General features: G+C 39.9%; 1 protein-coding gene across 1 annotated transcript in view; it reads right to left on the bottom strand.

Annotated features, from left to right (window-relative positions):
* Positions 1-16,271, bottom strand: part of pappab (pregnancy-associated plasma protein A, pappalysin 1b) — a gene marked incomplete at both ends in the record, with an annotated part of 56,945 nt that extends 40,674 nt beyond the window's left edge. Inside the window, 5 exons of the mRNA XM_079451352.1 lie at positions 99-291; positions 746-1,039; positions 1,243-1,388; positions 10,031-11,111; positions 15,890-16,271. Coding sequence (XP_079307478.1) covers positions 99-291; positions 746-1,039; positions 1,243-1,388; positions 10,031-11,111; positions 15,890-16,271 — 2,096 coding nt within the window. The remainder of the gene's footprint in view (positions 1-98; positions 292-745; positions 1,040-1,242; positions 1,389-10,030; positions 11,112-15,889) is intronic.
* Positions 16,272-18,135: the final 1,864 nt, after the last annotated feature.

Raw genomic sequence — 18,135 nt, forward strand, 5'->3', positions numbered from 1 at the left:
CATCTCATTGAAATGCACGCAACAGGTTTCTCTTCTCTACATTGATCATCATTTATGTAGCACAGCAGATCTAACAAAAGCTTGAGCCCAATTTTCACCTGTCAAAGTAATGTCCCGTGAGGGCAGGGAACCACTCCAGCGTGAGGGAGTCTTGGTCCTGCGCCGTGACGCGAGGAGGCAGTGGAACCGGAGCTGGTTTACTGCCGGGTCTCCAAGACTGATAGATGAGATCAAGGTAACAGTGCATCCGAGCAACCTGGTTCAATGTGAATGAGTCTGTGCAGCCGTCATCTTTAAGAGTACAAAAAAAACACAGATATAAGAATCGACAGAAATAATGTGTGGATACCGTACATTGCGTGTCTCTTGCGTAAGTCTTGTATATGTTGGTCCTAAAAAGCATGTTTGAATATTACTGCATTACCAAAATATAAAATTAAGCATCATGCTTTTCCATTAAAACGTTTTACAAAAAGACGTATGTTCATTAAACTGTTTAATATTAAGACTTAAAACTTTGGATACTTTCTGGTAGTCAGAGTCTGGAACACATCCATAGTTAATGTGATGAACTACACCTGTGTTTAGTCTGTCGGGACACCTGCGTGAACATGAGGGTTACCGACTAAACACGGTTCTGAGAAAACGTCAAGCATCATTTGTTTCATTCATGTTTTTTTTAAGTTTACCCTAAGTGTCCATATACATCTGGGACTCGCCGTGTTTCTGCTCGTGTTAGTCTCACCAGCATAGCTCATGTAGTTGTTGAAGGGAGTGTTTTTAAAGTGACGTCTGCCGCAGGTGTCGTTGCCCGGCTCGGGGTCTCTGCAGTATTTGTACTTGGGTGTGGGGTTGGTATCTGCGCACAGATCTCCCGTCTCAAGAGAAGGTTCGGTCTCCAAGCAAGCATCGTTGCAGGACTCCACCTCGGAGATTCCCCTGAAGACATGGTAGAGTCCGAGGCTATGGCCAATTTCGTGGATCATGGTGTGCGTATGGCCAAACGTACCGTAGAATAAAGGGTTTAGCACGATGCCACCTCAAAAAATAAACCAAATAGAAAGCAGAAATCATAAGCAGAATCTAAATCACTTGCAAAAGGACACTAGAAATCTTCTGAAGCATGCCTTGCTCTACAAAACACTCAACCAGTAGTCATAGGTTCTAGTATGAACTGATAACTATTAACTATAGTTTAAGATTAAAATTGTCTATTGTAGTGGTTTATGTCATTTGTCTTACCTAAATGTGTCAAGGCTTCTTTATCCCAGGGCCATGTTGCCACACCCGCCAGGTCTTCATCGGTTGAGTAAGCAAAAAAGATGTTCAAGTGTGTGGAGCCATCCAAATTCAAAACTTCTTTCAACTCCTTCACATCCATGTAAGCCCTAAAAACAGAAAATCCAGTTCCCTTTAAATAATCCAATAACACTTAACCCTAAATAAACCCCAAGTCTAAAAGTGTTTGTGTTTACATCACCACTAGTTTAACAATCCAAATCACTGAACATTCATTCTTTTCCATTTTCTAGTTCACAAATTGTACTGATCAAGTACTAGCGAATAATTAATAAATAACGAATAATTTCACACAATTGTGTTATTCACACAAACCATATTTTTGGAGAGTTTGACACTATTGAAATGATAGTCCACCCAAAAAAGACAATTATTTTATTCACCCTAATGTCATTTCCCACAGTGGAACACATTAGCCTCATGAGAGATGGGAAAAGCCCAAACAGTTAATAAACAGAGAGCGTTTGTGCGTACGCAAGCATGTGTCAATGTTTGTCAAGAGAAGCAGTGTTGTGTTATTTAACGGCCCTGGTCCGGCTGTCGCACAGGGAGTTTGTATTTGGAAGGAAACCTGAGCCCCGCTCCGCAGCCAGCTCTGAGGTCGGAGGTCACCGGCCCTGTCTTGTTAGGAATGCATTGTGTCATTCGGATCGTTCCAAACACGGCCCCTTTAAAATGCTTATTATTTCACCTCAAACACACTGGGCATGTTATTCCCATGCAATACCTTTCCCCTGCCGTGTTAACTGTCATGTGAGTCAAACAAAGACAAGCCTCTCCAGTGTGATAAATGCTGGCTTGCTGGAGACATACATTTCCATAAGTACAACAGCATGTAACCATGCATAAATTCATAGTTAAGCAGACGTATAGTATTTCACGTCGCCTCGGCGCTAACCTCTTCTGTCTTCATGGGAGGCCCCCACACAATTCTCTCAAAACATTCCGCCTTTGAAAAATGTGAAAAGCAATCGAAGCGTTTTCGAACCCCTACCTCTGACGCTTGTGAGCGCGGTAAACGCCCGCCAACCTGCATTCTAAGAAGAAGAAAAGCCTCATTCCTCACGTTAACATCAACACATGTTGGCCGGTTCGCCGCGAGGACCAATCGACGTGGTATCTGTTGTGGTGCCGCTAAACCCCGAGACGTAATGAAAATGTATGTGTTGCTTTGTAGTGCTTTTTGATGTATTAACCTTGGATGACCATTTCCCGTCATTTATATTCCTGTACGCCAGATACCGTGGCACAACCTGTTGTAAAGTCATCAGTCTTACTGTCATAAAAGAGAAACACAAGGGGCCTCGTGACGGTGCAAAAGAACGAGAGATGGTTCAGTGAACAGACGTTTGCGTGCAACCTCTTTCCGATCATATATACAAAATCTGTGCGGTTTCGATAAACATGCCAAAAACTGGGTGGGATTCAGCAGGCCACTAGCGAAACAATATTGTATGTATAGTTATGCAAAACAGTGATATATTAAAGAAATAATTTACCCCAAAATTTAAATTAAGTATTTACTCACCCTCAAGTTTTTCCAAATCTGTATATATTTCTCAATGCTTCTGTAAACAGGGGGAAAACAATTGGGGAACCAAACCGATTGGGGCACATTATAGTATTTTTTCCCTACCATGCATGTCAATGGTACCCCATCACGGCCTGGTTACATACATTCTTCAAAATATCTTCCTTTGTGTTCAACTTAACAAAGAAATGTCTACGAGTTTGGGACAACTATAAGAAAATGATGACAGAATGTTCATTTCATTTTGAGATTAACTATTCCTTAAGATCTCTGATCGCCGTTGTTTCATCTTGTCACAGGTTTTACTCGCAATCTCAGGAAAACCTTACACTTTATCTACTCTACATCTCACGCCTTCACACAGTCAACATATAGTACACAAACGTGAACAGACATGAGAAGGGCGGTGTGATGTTCTCTAGGCAGTAAATTGACGATTAGTTGCGGTGGTGACGTTACAAGCCACTGAAGCCAGTACAGCTGTCAATGAGGGGCATCACGGAGGGGAAACATCTTGTGTGGTGTCGACCTCACATTATCTGCCTCATTCCCATTCATACCAAAAACAATAACTTTTTGCTTTCTTCCTTTTTTTACTACAATGAAATTGGTTTTACAAGTAATTCCAAGACTAGTGATACGTTGCTATTACATTTAAAAACAATAAATATGCTAACAAAACGTATTGCACTGTAAAGAAATTGTGTGGTCAATAACACATCACCAGATGATAACGTTATGTACTTATATACTTCATTATCACATTTTAATGTGTGTGTGAAATGGATTTTGATTGACTGTGAATTTTTTTTAAAAAATTGCCCTCAAAGTGATCCCAAGCATATCCTTCCTCTGTATAGTAGGGGTTTAGAGCCTGGTATTCTCTTAAATTTCAAATGATTGATGATCTCTGTACAATAATTCTGCAATAGATACCTCAGATTTAGAATATTTCCCCCATTAAACCCAGAAATAACATCTGGATTTACATTTATTCATTTATCCAAAGCGACTTACAAGTATGAGAGCATTTAAACATTTTGTCAATACGCTAAACAGTACCGTTAGTTTACAAGGCCATGCTACTAGGAGGATCAAAGCTGGAGTAAGCAAAAGGAGAGAATGAACAAGAAGATTCTTTGCTCATTTTCAGACCGAAGATGACGGGAGGGGATGTAGACCTGGAGCAGTGAGTTAAGATAGAGGGGAATGGCGAATTTGCCGTTATCATTCTGAAGGCCAGTGTCAGCGATTTAAACTTGATGCAGACAGCAACTTGTAGCCAGATTAAGTAACATTAAAAGTATTTTTAACCCTTAAACAATAAAGAAACTACTAATGATTTACTAACATCAAAACATTGAACGTATTTATTAACGTTAAAAGAATGTGGTTCCCGAAATGATTGCCGGGTTGAGTTGGGAAATATTGGAATGTAAAGTTAAATGTCTTAACCAAGTAAAAAATGTGAAAATGTATATACAGTATATGAGGAAAAAAGGCAATGATGCCATAATGTTAGTTCAATGTTATCGAAAGGCGCAAAGGGTAGCTTGCAAAAGAATAGAAGTCAGCGCAGCGGACATATGATATAAGGTTTCCATCCTAATAATTTCAGGAATTTCATTATTTCCTATGAAAATATTTGGCTGGCTTTTTGGCTGTACAGAAAAAGGAAAAGGGGGTCAGGAAGTTTCATGGCAAGATGAATAATTTGGCTAAAGAGTAAGAGCTTGTTTTTAAAAGTTCCACTACTGTGGGTCAAAGGCACCTAATCTGAGTTTAATTTAGTTAATCCATTGACTCACTTAAAAAACAAAACGAATCAAATGTGGATGTAGGCCTGCTACATAGACAGAAGTATGCACAGATCCAGCCAGAATATGCAGGCACCAGTGGACATGTAGAGTATTGCACAACGCCACTCGCCACTCAGTATTGCACAACGCCACTCGCAATCAATGGACTTTATGCGAAAAGGGTGACACTGGCACAGACAGTAATCACCTTAACAGCGAAATAAACCAATAGCTTACTAAAGGATATCTCAAAAGAGGGAAATCCATTCACAGCCACTTGAAATGTACAGTACAGGCCTGTGTCATGGTAAGATCTGTCCATTAAATGATCCAAAGACATCGCTGCGAATCCGCTTTGCCTGGCTGCACCCGGAGTGCTACAAGAGTTGTGTTGATGCATTTATATTTAATGCCTATTAAATACATGATCATGGCTTCATCCATTTACATCCATGTATTATTCATCGGAATCAGTACAGATGCCTTACATCCAGATGTACGGAGCGCGGCTTTGCTCGGGGCGGGTTGGCATGGCAGTGTTCAGGCCTATAATTTTCTCAGCCTTTCAGGGATCTTTTCATCAGCTCCAAGTACATAAGAGGAGTGATCAATCATCTACACAATTAGCATCACGCACAACCGGGCGTGAGGTTCACAGACTAGCCGGGTAATTTGGAGCTAACCTCTACAGAAATAATATAATTCACAGACAGTAACCATTAAAACAGCCAGGACAGAGGAGGGGGTTATATGTATGAGAGGTTCGAGGTGGAAGGGGACCTTCCAACGTTTGAAATACTGTACGAACAGAAGAGAACTGGATTAGGGAAAACGTGGGAAACGAAACAAATGCTGTTAATATTGAAGTGGCAAACAATGACATCCACTGTTAACCTCTGGAGAAACTAAATCAATGTACCACCTCAATATGGATGTTTCCACAGGAAACACCTGCATCATAATAGTCGTCTTTACAAAAATATATTTGAATTCATCCTTTATTTACAGCTTCGGGAAATTACACAATTCTTTTATAAAATATGGCTCATTATACAAATGTTCTAATACAGTGGCTGAGATTTATTCTCTCATCATGATTCTGATCACTCATTAGACTTCATTTGTGTGTAAATGTGGACCTGTTTATTCCATCTCACAGCGAGTCGTTTTTGCTGCTTTGCATCATCAAATGCTCTGGTTAGTCTGGTGAAGGTGATTCAGTTACAATGTTTTTATGATACAACAATTGTTCTTCATTTTCAAAGGATCGATTGCTTGTGATAAGAAGAAACTCGTACAACAGAATGAAAGCATTCCATCACAGCACAAGATTGTCATGAATGGTTTTTGACACATTTGAAATTGTGTGAATCGAAACTGATTTACTGATCAAAACACTGCTTAAGCAACGTAGTAGTAGCAATTTTAATGTAGTATTTTGAACTACTTTTTATTGGTTAGATATTTGAAAAAACCAAGTGACGAACATAAAGGGTGACTATGATAACAATTTATAGCAAAAAAAGACAACGTATGCATATTCAAGGTTTCAGAAGGAGGGCAGCGATATACTGTACAGACAATGAAAAAATGAAGAGACCATTCTAAATTTTCATTTAATCAGCAATTCTAGATGTATTGTGGTCATACCAGTCCAGTGTCTCTTAACTTTCTACAAAATCAAAACACAAGACTGACCAACAGCAATGTGGAAGACTGACAGCATGACAAGACACATGAAAACTGGATAAAATATCACATAAAATTATCAAATAAAATAAAAATGAACTTTTGCTAAATACATGTAGAAATATTACTGCTTTAAGCTTAAATGTAAATCTGAACTGTTTTCTTTGTAGTATTTAAGGTCTTACAAAATACAGAGTTATCTTCACCTGTTTCTCCAGTTTTTGTTTTCTGCAAATAGATCCAAATAGAAACAAGATTTGTATTTGAAATTTGGGAGAAATATTGTTAGTAGTTCACAGAATGAATCAAAAAGAACCATTTAACCTATATTAGTAAATTTTCTGAAAAACTGAAAATAACTTTGAAATGTTCTCTTGTTATATAAGGTGATGTTTGCCAGTAATGTTAAAGTTCTTCATTGAAAGAAACTCCTCACATAAATGAATGGACTGCCCTCACAGTTCCGTGTTAAAGGACCATTTCATTGCTTCAGTTTAAAAAGAGGAAATCCTTCTGTCCCCGGGGCTTAACTCTTAATTCAACACTACCTCTAAACACCAGGGTATTTTCATGCATGTGTGTCTTTTTTAGGCTGTCACATCTGTGTAGGTGGTGCTAAGGTGCTAAGACTGTGCTTTTCCTGTTTAAATCCTTGGAAAACTAACCAGCTATTAGCCGGCTTAGTTTACAACCCTTGTGGCTTAAATTAAACTTTGCACAGAGCTAGAACAGATACCTACTACATATAATATGAGTGGGGTCCCCTTAAGCAAATACACAACAAAGCAGGGTCCTAAGTGAACGATAAAACATCACTGTGATACAGTATTATGAAATCCCTGATTCTATGGTTGTTCTCTTATTTTAAAAGTGCCCTCGTCCCACATTCTACTACACAAAATTACATATGCATTATCATTATCATAGTCACTGTAGAATGGTCCAAAAAGAGGATTTAACTAAAGGAGGACTTCAAGGAATCAACAATATCCTGGAGACCAGGGGGCGGATTCACAAATCATTCTTAAGAAAAAATTTAGGTATGGTTTGTGTTCCATTGTAAAGGAAGTTCATAAATAGTTTTCTTAAAGATTGATCAATCACAAAGCATGCATCATTTTATTCTTATAAAAAAATGAAGATGTACTGTACTTATGAAAATATTTGAGAACTTCTTAAGAAGGAACATTCTTACGAGCTTTCTATAACTCATCTAAAGAACAATCTTACTTTGTCTTAAGAACGGTTTCGTGAATCTGGCCCCTGTTGTGGAATAATCAACAACCAAGTTGCAAGCACTCTAAACAAACTTGCAACCGCATAGCAATGCCATAGCATCCACCAAGAGCACCCTAGCAACCGCATAACAATGGCCAGGAAAACACTAAAAACATTTTGATGGCAACATTTACATGCGCAAACAAGTTAACATTTTCTTCAGAAACCGTAAAAATGCAGTTGTAAACATCATTATACTAGCAATTTGTAGGCATGGGTGATTTTCGGTACACTTAGGTTTGAAAGAGTCAAGGGTTCAAAACCGCTGAAAAAATTCTGTGATAACGTTTCTAAGGTATGAGCTGTGATTATAATAAATGTTTTAAGTTAACGTCTAATATATTTGACAAAAAGATATATTTTTAAAAAGAATATTATCATTGTAAGGCTTTATTTTTACCTGACGTGTTCTATATGTTGGTTAAAAATCAAATGTATTGTGTCAAGTTGTTAAGTTTTGATATTTGAAAACAATACATTTAGTGTTATAATTGTAAGACCGCAATACAGTGAAATCGTGGTACTTTTGCTTAAGGGTATAAATCTCATACCGACCGATGCCTCGCTATTTGCCAATGACAAAGGCAGCTTAGTGATTATTAGAAAAATCTATCTATACAGTATATCCCATCTCACAAATATTACTAAAACCTCTATTTCAAACCTATATTTCAACTAAATTAATGGTGGAATCCCTAACTTGTCTCTACAACGCCATCTCTGTTTCAATCATAAAAATACTTATCTTTAGATTGGTTGATGTCAAAGAATTAAAACTCCCAAGTTTCCCACAGAAAACTACCTTTAAATCATTGTTATAAGCTCACTGTTCCAAACTGGGGTATGGTAATAAGGGTTTTTAGGGACTTGCTCAATATCAGATTTTTCACAAAAAAGAATGGATTGTAGCATTAATTTGGACGTAAAGTCTGTTGAAAAGTGCTGAATTTAAAGTCGACTACAACATCTGCAGGAGTCTTAGGAAAATACAAAGCCACCGCAGCATTTGATTTCCTTGCACAACTCTTTGTTCATGCATACTTCTACAATCAAAAAGGAATATCAAATCACTTTGTTATCCAGCCCTCGGCAAAGCTCTCCAGACATACCATAATCAAATCAAAGCAAGCAACAAGTTGGAGTGCTCTCCCCTCGCTGGCCGACCACATGCTCTAGTCTCATCTCACACACGAATACACACACGTCAAACGGACGACTGTAAACACGGCAACTCGAAAACAAAGACGTGAACTCGGGACCTGTAACCGCAGTGGGGCAGGAAGCAATCACATTATGCAATTTGCAAGCAGTGCCACACTGTGACAAGGTTACGAACCTGAAACAAATCTGATCATTTGAAGGACCTGTCAAATGCCTATTGAATTTAAATATATCCGATTTCAGAATTGCGTACACAACCACCCAAGCGGTCTCAGTTTGCCGAGAATAAAACTTTCATTTTGGACCTTGACACGTCTCGCCTTCAAATCTGGCTCGGCTTCTTGCTTATCCTCAAATGCACTTGTTTGGTCTGATTAAATACATGAAAACCAAACGCAGCACAACAAATGACCATCAGCAGTTTTGCATTGAAGCGTATGCTGAAAACATGTTACAAGAGTGTGTGCGATATCAGTTTTCAGTAGGAGCATGGTTTAGAGAGGAGTGGAAAACTTAGGTTTGTCCCCCTATCCACAGAACAAATACCCAACAGTATCCAATGCCCTCACAACCTCAACTTATTTCTGGAGGGTTATTTTTCCCGAGCAGCACTCCCAGTAGGGTCTCTAATGCTGTAAGTAATAGTGTTGGAGATTCTTCTCTAAGCTGTGATTGGCTTCTCTGCTTGTCCAGGGGGACATACTTTCCATTCCCACTTACTCTCTATCAAATCACATTTATAAGCTTACAAAAAATAAGAACTATGTCTAGAATCTCCTCAGTCTTCACATCTGGTCACCACGAGAGTAGTTCATTTCACCCACAGAGTGAAACGGGATTGGTTGCTGAACTTTGAATCGATGCCAAAATGGACTCCGGGGATACGTGAAACACACAAATCCAGGCCTGAAATTCACTAGTACAGAGGAACTCACCGTAACATAAGGCCGAGTCTAATCCTTAATAGTGTTTAATGGTCCCTCAAACTGCCTCCATGTCAAGAAATTCATGCTCCAGGACTCTGACTCCAGTTCAGCACTTACGATGCTGCTGGGATGTCACATCATAATATATTAACAGCACAAAATTGAGATTTCAGAACACCGCACACATAAGAACGAAATTTACAGCGCCCTAGAGTTCCCTCAAGTCTTTCCAGAATTTTGAACTTCTAACCCTGAGGTTTACCTTAACAATAATTCTTGTACCTACGTGACCACAAACGAATAAAGCAACTCATTAATCTGTACACAAAGAGTTTTTCGAGAATTACCTGAAGGGTGATATGGGATTAAAGCAGGTCTTTGTGACATCGGTGACATTGGGGTTGCAGCAGTCTCCATGATCATAATAGAAATTGTCCCAGTTACACTCCGGGTCGCAAACCCCATTCCCCTGCTTATATTCAGGACAGCGTGCCGTCTGCCTCCGACAGTCTCCAGCATCGAAGCCTGTGAGGGTGTGGTTACATTCCAGATCGCATTCTTCGTCGCCCACTTTGCTGATGTCACAGTTAGCCAGAACCAGGCGGTTACGCAAGGATGAGTTGTAGACGTTGTGGACTGTGCGCTCCCATGTAATGTTGTAGACGCAGAAAGCGTTGTTGAGGTGCTGGTGCTGAAGGTTGATCTGGTGCTCTGTTACCGTCGGCCACCTTCCCTCATCGTCGTAAATGTTTATCACACGATAACGCACCGTCTTGGGTTTACGGAAGCTCCAGAGCTTATAGTAGTTCGTCACCACCTCCACATTGTCGCACACTGTCTGTCCACAAGGCGGAGGTTTCAGTTCAGTGTCTAGAGAACCGCTGAGGTCACCTGCCAAGTTCCGGTCCGAATTGTCCAAACTGGGGAAGCTGCCGTCTTTAATCGTGAGCCACCTTCTTGACATGTTCTCAAAGTTCTCGTGGATGACCAGCTGAGAGAGGTTGTCAGAGTTCCCGTACCTGCCAGTCATGTATCTGATGATCTCACGTTGGGTCAGAGCCCTGCTCCACAGGCTTAAGTGTTCCATTGTTCCCCGGTAGTTGTGGTTTAAGGCATTGCCCCCGATCATTAGCACCTTGCACTTCTTCGTAAGCGGGCTGAAAATCTCACCAGACTGGTCTCGGCTAACAGCAACCTGCGCCCCATTAATGTACAGCTTCATAAAGAGGCCATTGTAGGTGACAGCCAGGTGTGACCACTGATTGGGAACGTAGGGTGCATTGGAAGTGATGGTAGTAAGTTTGTGGGCTCGGTCTGTCTTGAGGGAGAAGAAGAAACGAGGGTCACGATTGGCTTGGTCGCTGATGGCTTTGACACCAACAAACCATCCTCTATCGCTGGATGAGTAGAAACATTTATCATAGAGTCCTGCAAGAAAAACAGCACATATCAGATACATTTTATACTTCGAGAAGACCAAATTTACTGATGTTCACCATCAATGAACATTACAGGGACTCAAGAATGAAAATTCCTTGATCACTGTATTTCAAACCTGCATGACTTTCTTTTGGAGAACACAAAAGATACCATGAAGAAAGCTGGTAACCAAACAACATTGGCCCCATTGACTTGAACACAATAAACACAAAGCCATTTTCTCAAAATATCTTTCGTGATCCACCGAAAATGTCACACAGGTTTGGAATGACATGAGGATAAATCATTTGAAAGGCTCTTGTATTTTGGGTGAGCTATCCCTTTAAACACAATTAGAAGATATGGATTTGTTTGACGCAGCAAACTGGCTGACGCAACATTACAGACGAAATTTACCACATTCGGCCGCAGTGTGACCAAAAACTGCATGCGTTTGTCCAAAAAAGAAGGGAAAACAACACGGTTCCCATGATCAAACCATTGTGAGGGTCCAGTCCAGCGACTGCAGGCCCACAAGAAAGCATCTGCTAGCAATCAGGCCCAGACAGTGTGGTCTTGTATCAACAGAGCAAAGGTTACTAGAATTTTCAGTCTGTTTTTTTTCAAATGTGCCTCAGCAGTAAAAGATATTTGAAATCAAAAATGGCCCATTTTCGGCACGGTCCTTATTATGATAGGGGCTCTAAAACCCATTTCTTCCTGTTTCATTTGGAAACCTTGTGGACTACAGACGGAAACGTATTCTTACATTTAATGGGCATGTGTCCTTCAAAACCAGGCGCATGAAAGCTTGTTTAAAGGATATTTCATATTGTGCTTTGATGCTGTGGAAATCAGACATAAGGCATATTCCTTATTTCGACATTTACATTTCATTCAAAAAGTCCTTTAAATTTACACAGCAATGCCGCTTAATCCTGTTAGTTGCTGAGCTGGCGCTTGGAGTCCAAACTGGGAGTAAAGCTCTAGTTACAGTCTGTTACTATTAGGAATTCTCCTCTCCCGCAGCAGTGAGAAGTGCGTTTAGGGGTAATTAGTGAAACTCAATTAGAGGAAAGAAGCAGTAAAACGTTACCAAGCCAGCAGAGGAAAATATTACTATATTACTATTTACAACCACACACACAAATCCTGATATGCAAAATCGTTTCGAATTTACGCATTTCCTTCTTCAACAAGGAAAGGCTTTTGGATCAAGCTGCTCAAGCCCCCTTCAGTGAAGCTGAATGCATGAGAATCCTTGGGCCGCTAGGATTGACCACTTTAAAGGGATCATTCATTCGGGAGTGCCGTACTAAAGAGCACACAGGAGCACGTAGTTCCCTCTCACTCCTGGGCTGCCAGCAGAAACGCTGCCAGCATCTATAAAAATAAATTGTGCAATAAAACTGAGGAAATTACAATCTGTGAAATCCTGGAATGAGACCACTAAGTGGGAAATAACAAACAGGTACATTTCTTGCCAGCGCTGAACTTTAGACATGCAAGGGGATCGGTGAAGAGGAGGGGGGGTGTTGAATGAATGGATGAATGGACTATAACATGTAAAGTTTACACTTATCTGCATTGAGTTTTTGTTAAACGCTGCATCATCAATACACAACCACAAACACTTCTGTATGATAAACCCTTCACTGTTCAAACTTGCACACATGTTGCTTGCATTGCAAAACAAACCAATGACGAAAATCAGCCCAGTCTTTGAATTAAGTTCAAGAGCGATTTGTTGAAAACTATGGCTGGCTCTCTATGCCAAATTTGTCATGCATCGTAATCCTTTTTCATATTTTAAGAAAGCAGTGATCAGGCTGTCGTTTCTGTCGAGTCTCCCCTCAGGGGCTCTGCTGCAGTGACGGTCCTACATGCATTTCTCTAAACGGCCAAAAGATGGCGGAGCTTATCGGTAAATCCGATATTCGAAAACAGGTACCCGATGCTGGGAAATTGATGAAATATTGATAAATTGATAAAGCAATGTATCGGTCGATCTCTAGAAAGCACCCATTTTTCAGAATTTTCAATCTCAGCATCCAGCACCATGGACAGAGCACTACAAAGGGAGCATTACGAAATGAAAGACACCAGCACTGCAAAGAAAAAAAGCGACGTACACCTGTATTTTCAACAGACCGTTATCTACAAATTCTGGAAGGCTGGAACATTTAGCATAGTTTAGTATAGATAAACATTCATGACTAAACTCTTGAAAGACTACTTACTGTACTTCATTCGTGTATAGTCAGGACAAACGTATTTTGAACAAATATTTTCAAAATTCATAAGAAACAATGTTACACCCTTATGAAGTCTTCCACCACAAAGTATTTATTAACATTATAGAAACACAGAATACTTGTCAACACTACACCAACCAACTATAAATCATCCTCTTCAGTAACAAGCTAATTGAATATTAAAATGTTTATGGCCATCATTACAAACCCCTGAGTGATGCTATTGACAGTTTTACGAGGTGCTTATTAAGTTATTGTAATGTGCCATAAAATCTCCCATCCCTCTTGAAACTGCACAGAAACCTCAAGGACAAGCAGAAGCTAAATGCGAATATTTGTGTTTAAAATCAAACAAACGTCTTAAAATTAAAGATGGGAAAGGACTGTTGTTAAAAAGTCGAGTAAAAAAAAAGACATTTGTCTAGGACGTTTAAAAAACAGGCTCAGTGCCTGTGAATACTCTCTGGACGCTCTTAATTCTCTTGACTCTGATCTGATATGCGCTGGCGAGTTCATTCCATGATGTTCAGTGGCAATGGCTGTAATATTTCAAAATGAGCCAGCAATAAAAAAACCACCCAAAACATGAACGAGGCACTTATTTTACTGCTGGTTTTCCTTTTAATCCATTCTCTGTTTATTCCCTTACATCAAAGCACACATGTCTTCACTATTCAAATCTGACAACTGATAAAATGGTGTCCCCAACAAGGTTTCAGAGCATTTAATACTTCGTGAAAAAACAAAATTGGCTGTGCAGTAGTATTTGATGTGAAGCTACTGTATATAAATTGTGTCTGCGCCCCCTCGTTGCTTCTTAAAGTTACTGTGAGTAATAAGATCATTTTGAGGACAGATCAGCGGACTAATTTTAGATCACTCACTGACAAGATTTATTCAATCTATCTATTATCACACTACTGCAAGAGGATGTAAATCTTCTCTGAGGACAATGGTCAAAACTTTACATAATAACATTATCTGCCCTGGTTTTAATGAGCTGTGACTTAAATGAAGCATCTTGTAAACGTATGTATTATTTTACTCAATGCTATCTTTATTTAGTTGTTAATTTATCTACCTTGGATATTGAATACTTTTGTTCATTTAATTGGAGCAGGAGTAAAGAGTTTCAGTGCCCTGTATGTGAAAACAGAAAGCGCTGTGGTTATTCTTGTGGAACAGGTCTTCTGTGGCATCCACAGGTTAAGGAAACAGGAAGCTAGTGGGTTGGTTAAATTTCAGATGGAGGGGAAAATATTAATATAGACTTTCAACAACTAGACAGAAATCAGTAATCACAAAGCCAGTTTACTTTAAGCATTTTAGCATAAATCATGTGAAGTGCAAATGATTAGTGAATATATTTGTTCTGTTCCCACAAAACGGCTTGCTGTAGGGGTTCACGGGGTGCACGCAGGATTCGTAAATCGAGTCCATGGGTATTACGCTCTCTGTTGGCTGAAGAAGGGATGAGAAAGTAACAGATTTGAGGAAAAAACAACCGATCAACTAAAGACGCCCACCGCGCAACTACATCTTCCATAGAATAATGCGTAATACGCGATGGATTTTTTTTTAAAAAGCAAATAAATAAATACATTTAAACAAATCACTTGTTATTCGATCACATACCATTTAGACTTCTTTTCAAAATACGTGTGAATAAATAAAGATGATTATATGCAACCAACCTGCGAATTGACACGCACTGTAGTGATGCGTAGGATAAGGTTGTATGATGTGCCTTTATTGCAGAGCCGGGGAACGCGTAAAACGAGCGCACATATGCATCAAAAAGGATGACGTATGTGTTTAAGCGATTTCTGACACAACGCAGAGCCATCAGCACCATACAGAAAATGTCATTACGCAGTTATTTATTTTGTGTGTGATGGTTTTCTCGCCCGCCACGAAACTGATGAAATTGCATTATTTGTGTTATTTAACAAAAAAAGATCCAATGTTGACAATAGGCAAACAAATAAATAAATAGGATATGGAGGACTTTGGTCATCAATTGCTATTCATTGGAGATTCCGAGAATGTATTTTAAAATGTAGTTATTTAACGTTAAAGGTGTCGGGGTATGGCGACTCTAAAGACGCGGGGCGCACTACATCCGAAGATGTAGAACTAAAAAAACTGACGCAAATCAAAGGGATTATGTCAACTAAAAGATGAAAGAGCTACCAAAAGTTGAATGGCGATATTCTGCCAAGACCGCATGCCATACCCAGGAGACTTTTTGATAGTATCGGTAAACAACCACAGCAAAGGCGCATCTCCATATGCCACCCTAAGACAGATCAATTATTGGCCAACTATTCTTAGTATATGTTTGCATTACATCATAGCGAATCTGATATAAAGAAGTGTTGGCGCCATGCGCGTTTATGCAACTATTATCGCACTGGAGGTGGTCTGTCACACTGTTTATTTGTATAAAGCACGACACATGCTGCAATTGCACTATGATATATTATTTCTGCAGTGAATAAAATGGAAGTAAAAATTCTGCAAAAAACAAACCTCCGATAACAGCTGGAGAGCGCTGGCCACCCTCCGGTTTTATCCACATTTCCATGGTAAAATTTCCCCTTGGCACCTCTGCATTGGGTTTCAGACGTAGTTGGTCGTCTCTGCCGGTAAAGTAAACAGCCCACCGCCGTCCCTGGGTGCTTTCCCCCGCTTGTGACAGGCGAGGGGAGCGCCGATCTATCCCGGGAAGTGAGCGTTTGCCCCGAGGCAAGCGTGTGGCACAGGCTCCTGGGAAGGTATTTCTGGCTTCCCTGATGCGTACCAAGTCTCTTTTGGACCTTGCGTTTCGCCGTGGAGTCCCACACTCAGATCCCAAGCACACGATGAAAACCAAAAGGCATAGGAGCCAAGTGCAAATGGGCAAAAGTTTCATTTTCAAGTGGAGAAAATAGATTTTGGTCAATGGATATGGGATTTGATGAAATACTAAACTGCGCTCGTCCCCGAGATCTTTCCCGGTCTTTAAGTTTCACAAAAGCCTGTCAAGACGCGTATTCAACACCAACCAAGACGGCAATGCTGTCTTATTTTTTCCTTTATAATGTTAAGCCACGACCCCCTTTCCTTGCCCCTTTCAAAGACACTTCAACACAGATTGAGGGGGGAAAGGAATATGTTAATTCATCCAAGTGCTCCACCTTCCCAATTGAATGGATCCCATTAAATTGCAGGGATGACTAAGTTATCAATCAGTGAGGGGAGGTCAAAATCATTTCCCTTTCTTTATGCGCATTTCCCTACTTGGTAAATGCACATCTGAGATGATGTCAGTGATTTCATCCACAGAACTCTGTAAGCACGTTTGAATGAGGTCATTGGCAAAAAAACGGAGCGCACCGGGGTCTTTAGATTAAAGTTGATATGCACGTTATTCAGTGGTCACGGAAGCACTATGTGATCTGATAATGGTAATGCTATGTGTATTGGGATGTGTGACGTTTCGTTGCTAAAGGAACGGTGCGTAATTGTCAGTTTCATTCTGACCGGACCGCGAGTCGCAGGTAAACGCGCTCGGCGTTTTGTTTCTGGTGCGTATCTCCGGGATGGGGTTTTATTTTGCGCATCACTGCGCCGAGAACCCTCTAGCGGCAATACGACGAACTCTCGAAAACAAGAGGAAAACATGGTCAGACGTGTTAAAAACATTTAATTTTCTTTGTCCTTCTCTTCCACAGCCACAAGCTCTTAACCTGAGCACCCAGACAGGCAAGCACAAAGGTAAAAGGTACACAGGCTCATGTTGATAAATTTGGGAAGCACATGGGAAAAAGAGTGACAGGTCATCCATAAACAAACTTGAGTTTGTCCCCAGCCAAAGTCCCGTGTGTGCCCTCTTATTGCTTTTCTTTATTGACTGTCAGCAGAGGGAGCCTGGAAAATGACTGAATGCACTTCCTCCACCGTCTGCTCCTGATCACAGTGTTCTGGTTCTCACAGCTGCAGAGGGACTCCTTGCAAACATGTGACGTCAATACTGCTGAATATCAATGGGCACTGGTGCTAAAGGACCAGCGGGAAACCTGGGGTGAGCCGTAGAGCCCCTCATTCGGCAGGTTCATACCTCAAAGTTGCTTTCAACTGTTTTTATTCAGCAGGTTGTCTAAACCATTCTCCTGCATCCGGATGATATTACAATGATACTCAAATGCACCTTGTGTCAGGTGCTCGGCCTACCGAGGGACTGAGAGACGTGCAAACACATTGCTGGGGGGGTCTAAATTCTAATTTGTTACCTGTCAAATCAAGCTGTAATAAGTTCACCTCAACAAAAAACAACAACAATTTGCAAGTTAAGGAAAAGTTCGTCATATCATAAAGAGTTTTTTTAAAGTGGTATAGCATTTTTTTAATTTAGATATATACATTTAGTCCCAGGGCTTACTTTAGAAAGAGTGAGCTACTTGTTTGGCACATCATCAGAACTTAAAGCGAAACTGTTACTTTGCAAAAATCATATTTTAACGTGTGGTAAAAATAAATTATTTAGATATTTATTTCAAATGCAAGAAGTTGTTATCAAGTGATGAGGTCGGAAAATGAAAAACTTGTGAGAACAATAGAACTATAGTGTTTAAAAAAAGTTTGATTCCTAAACATGGACAATATATTGTAATATCAAGAAAATAATCTTGATTATTACATTTTATATGAATTAAAATGAATTATAATAGATATTTGCCTTACATATAATTCCTGACAAATGAAAAAGATCCATAAAACTTTGTGTTAAAATAATG

Source organism: Barbatula barbatula (assembly GCF_947034865.1).
Source record: "Barbatula barbatula genome assembly, chromosome: 2".
Classification (NCBI taxonomy): domain Eukaryota; kingdom Metazoa; phylum Chordata; class Actinopteri; order Cypriniformes; family Nemacheilidae; genus Barbatula; species Barbatula barbatula.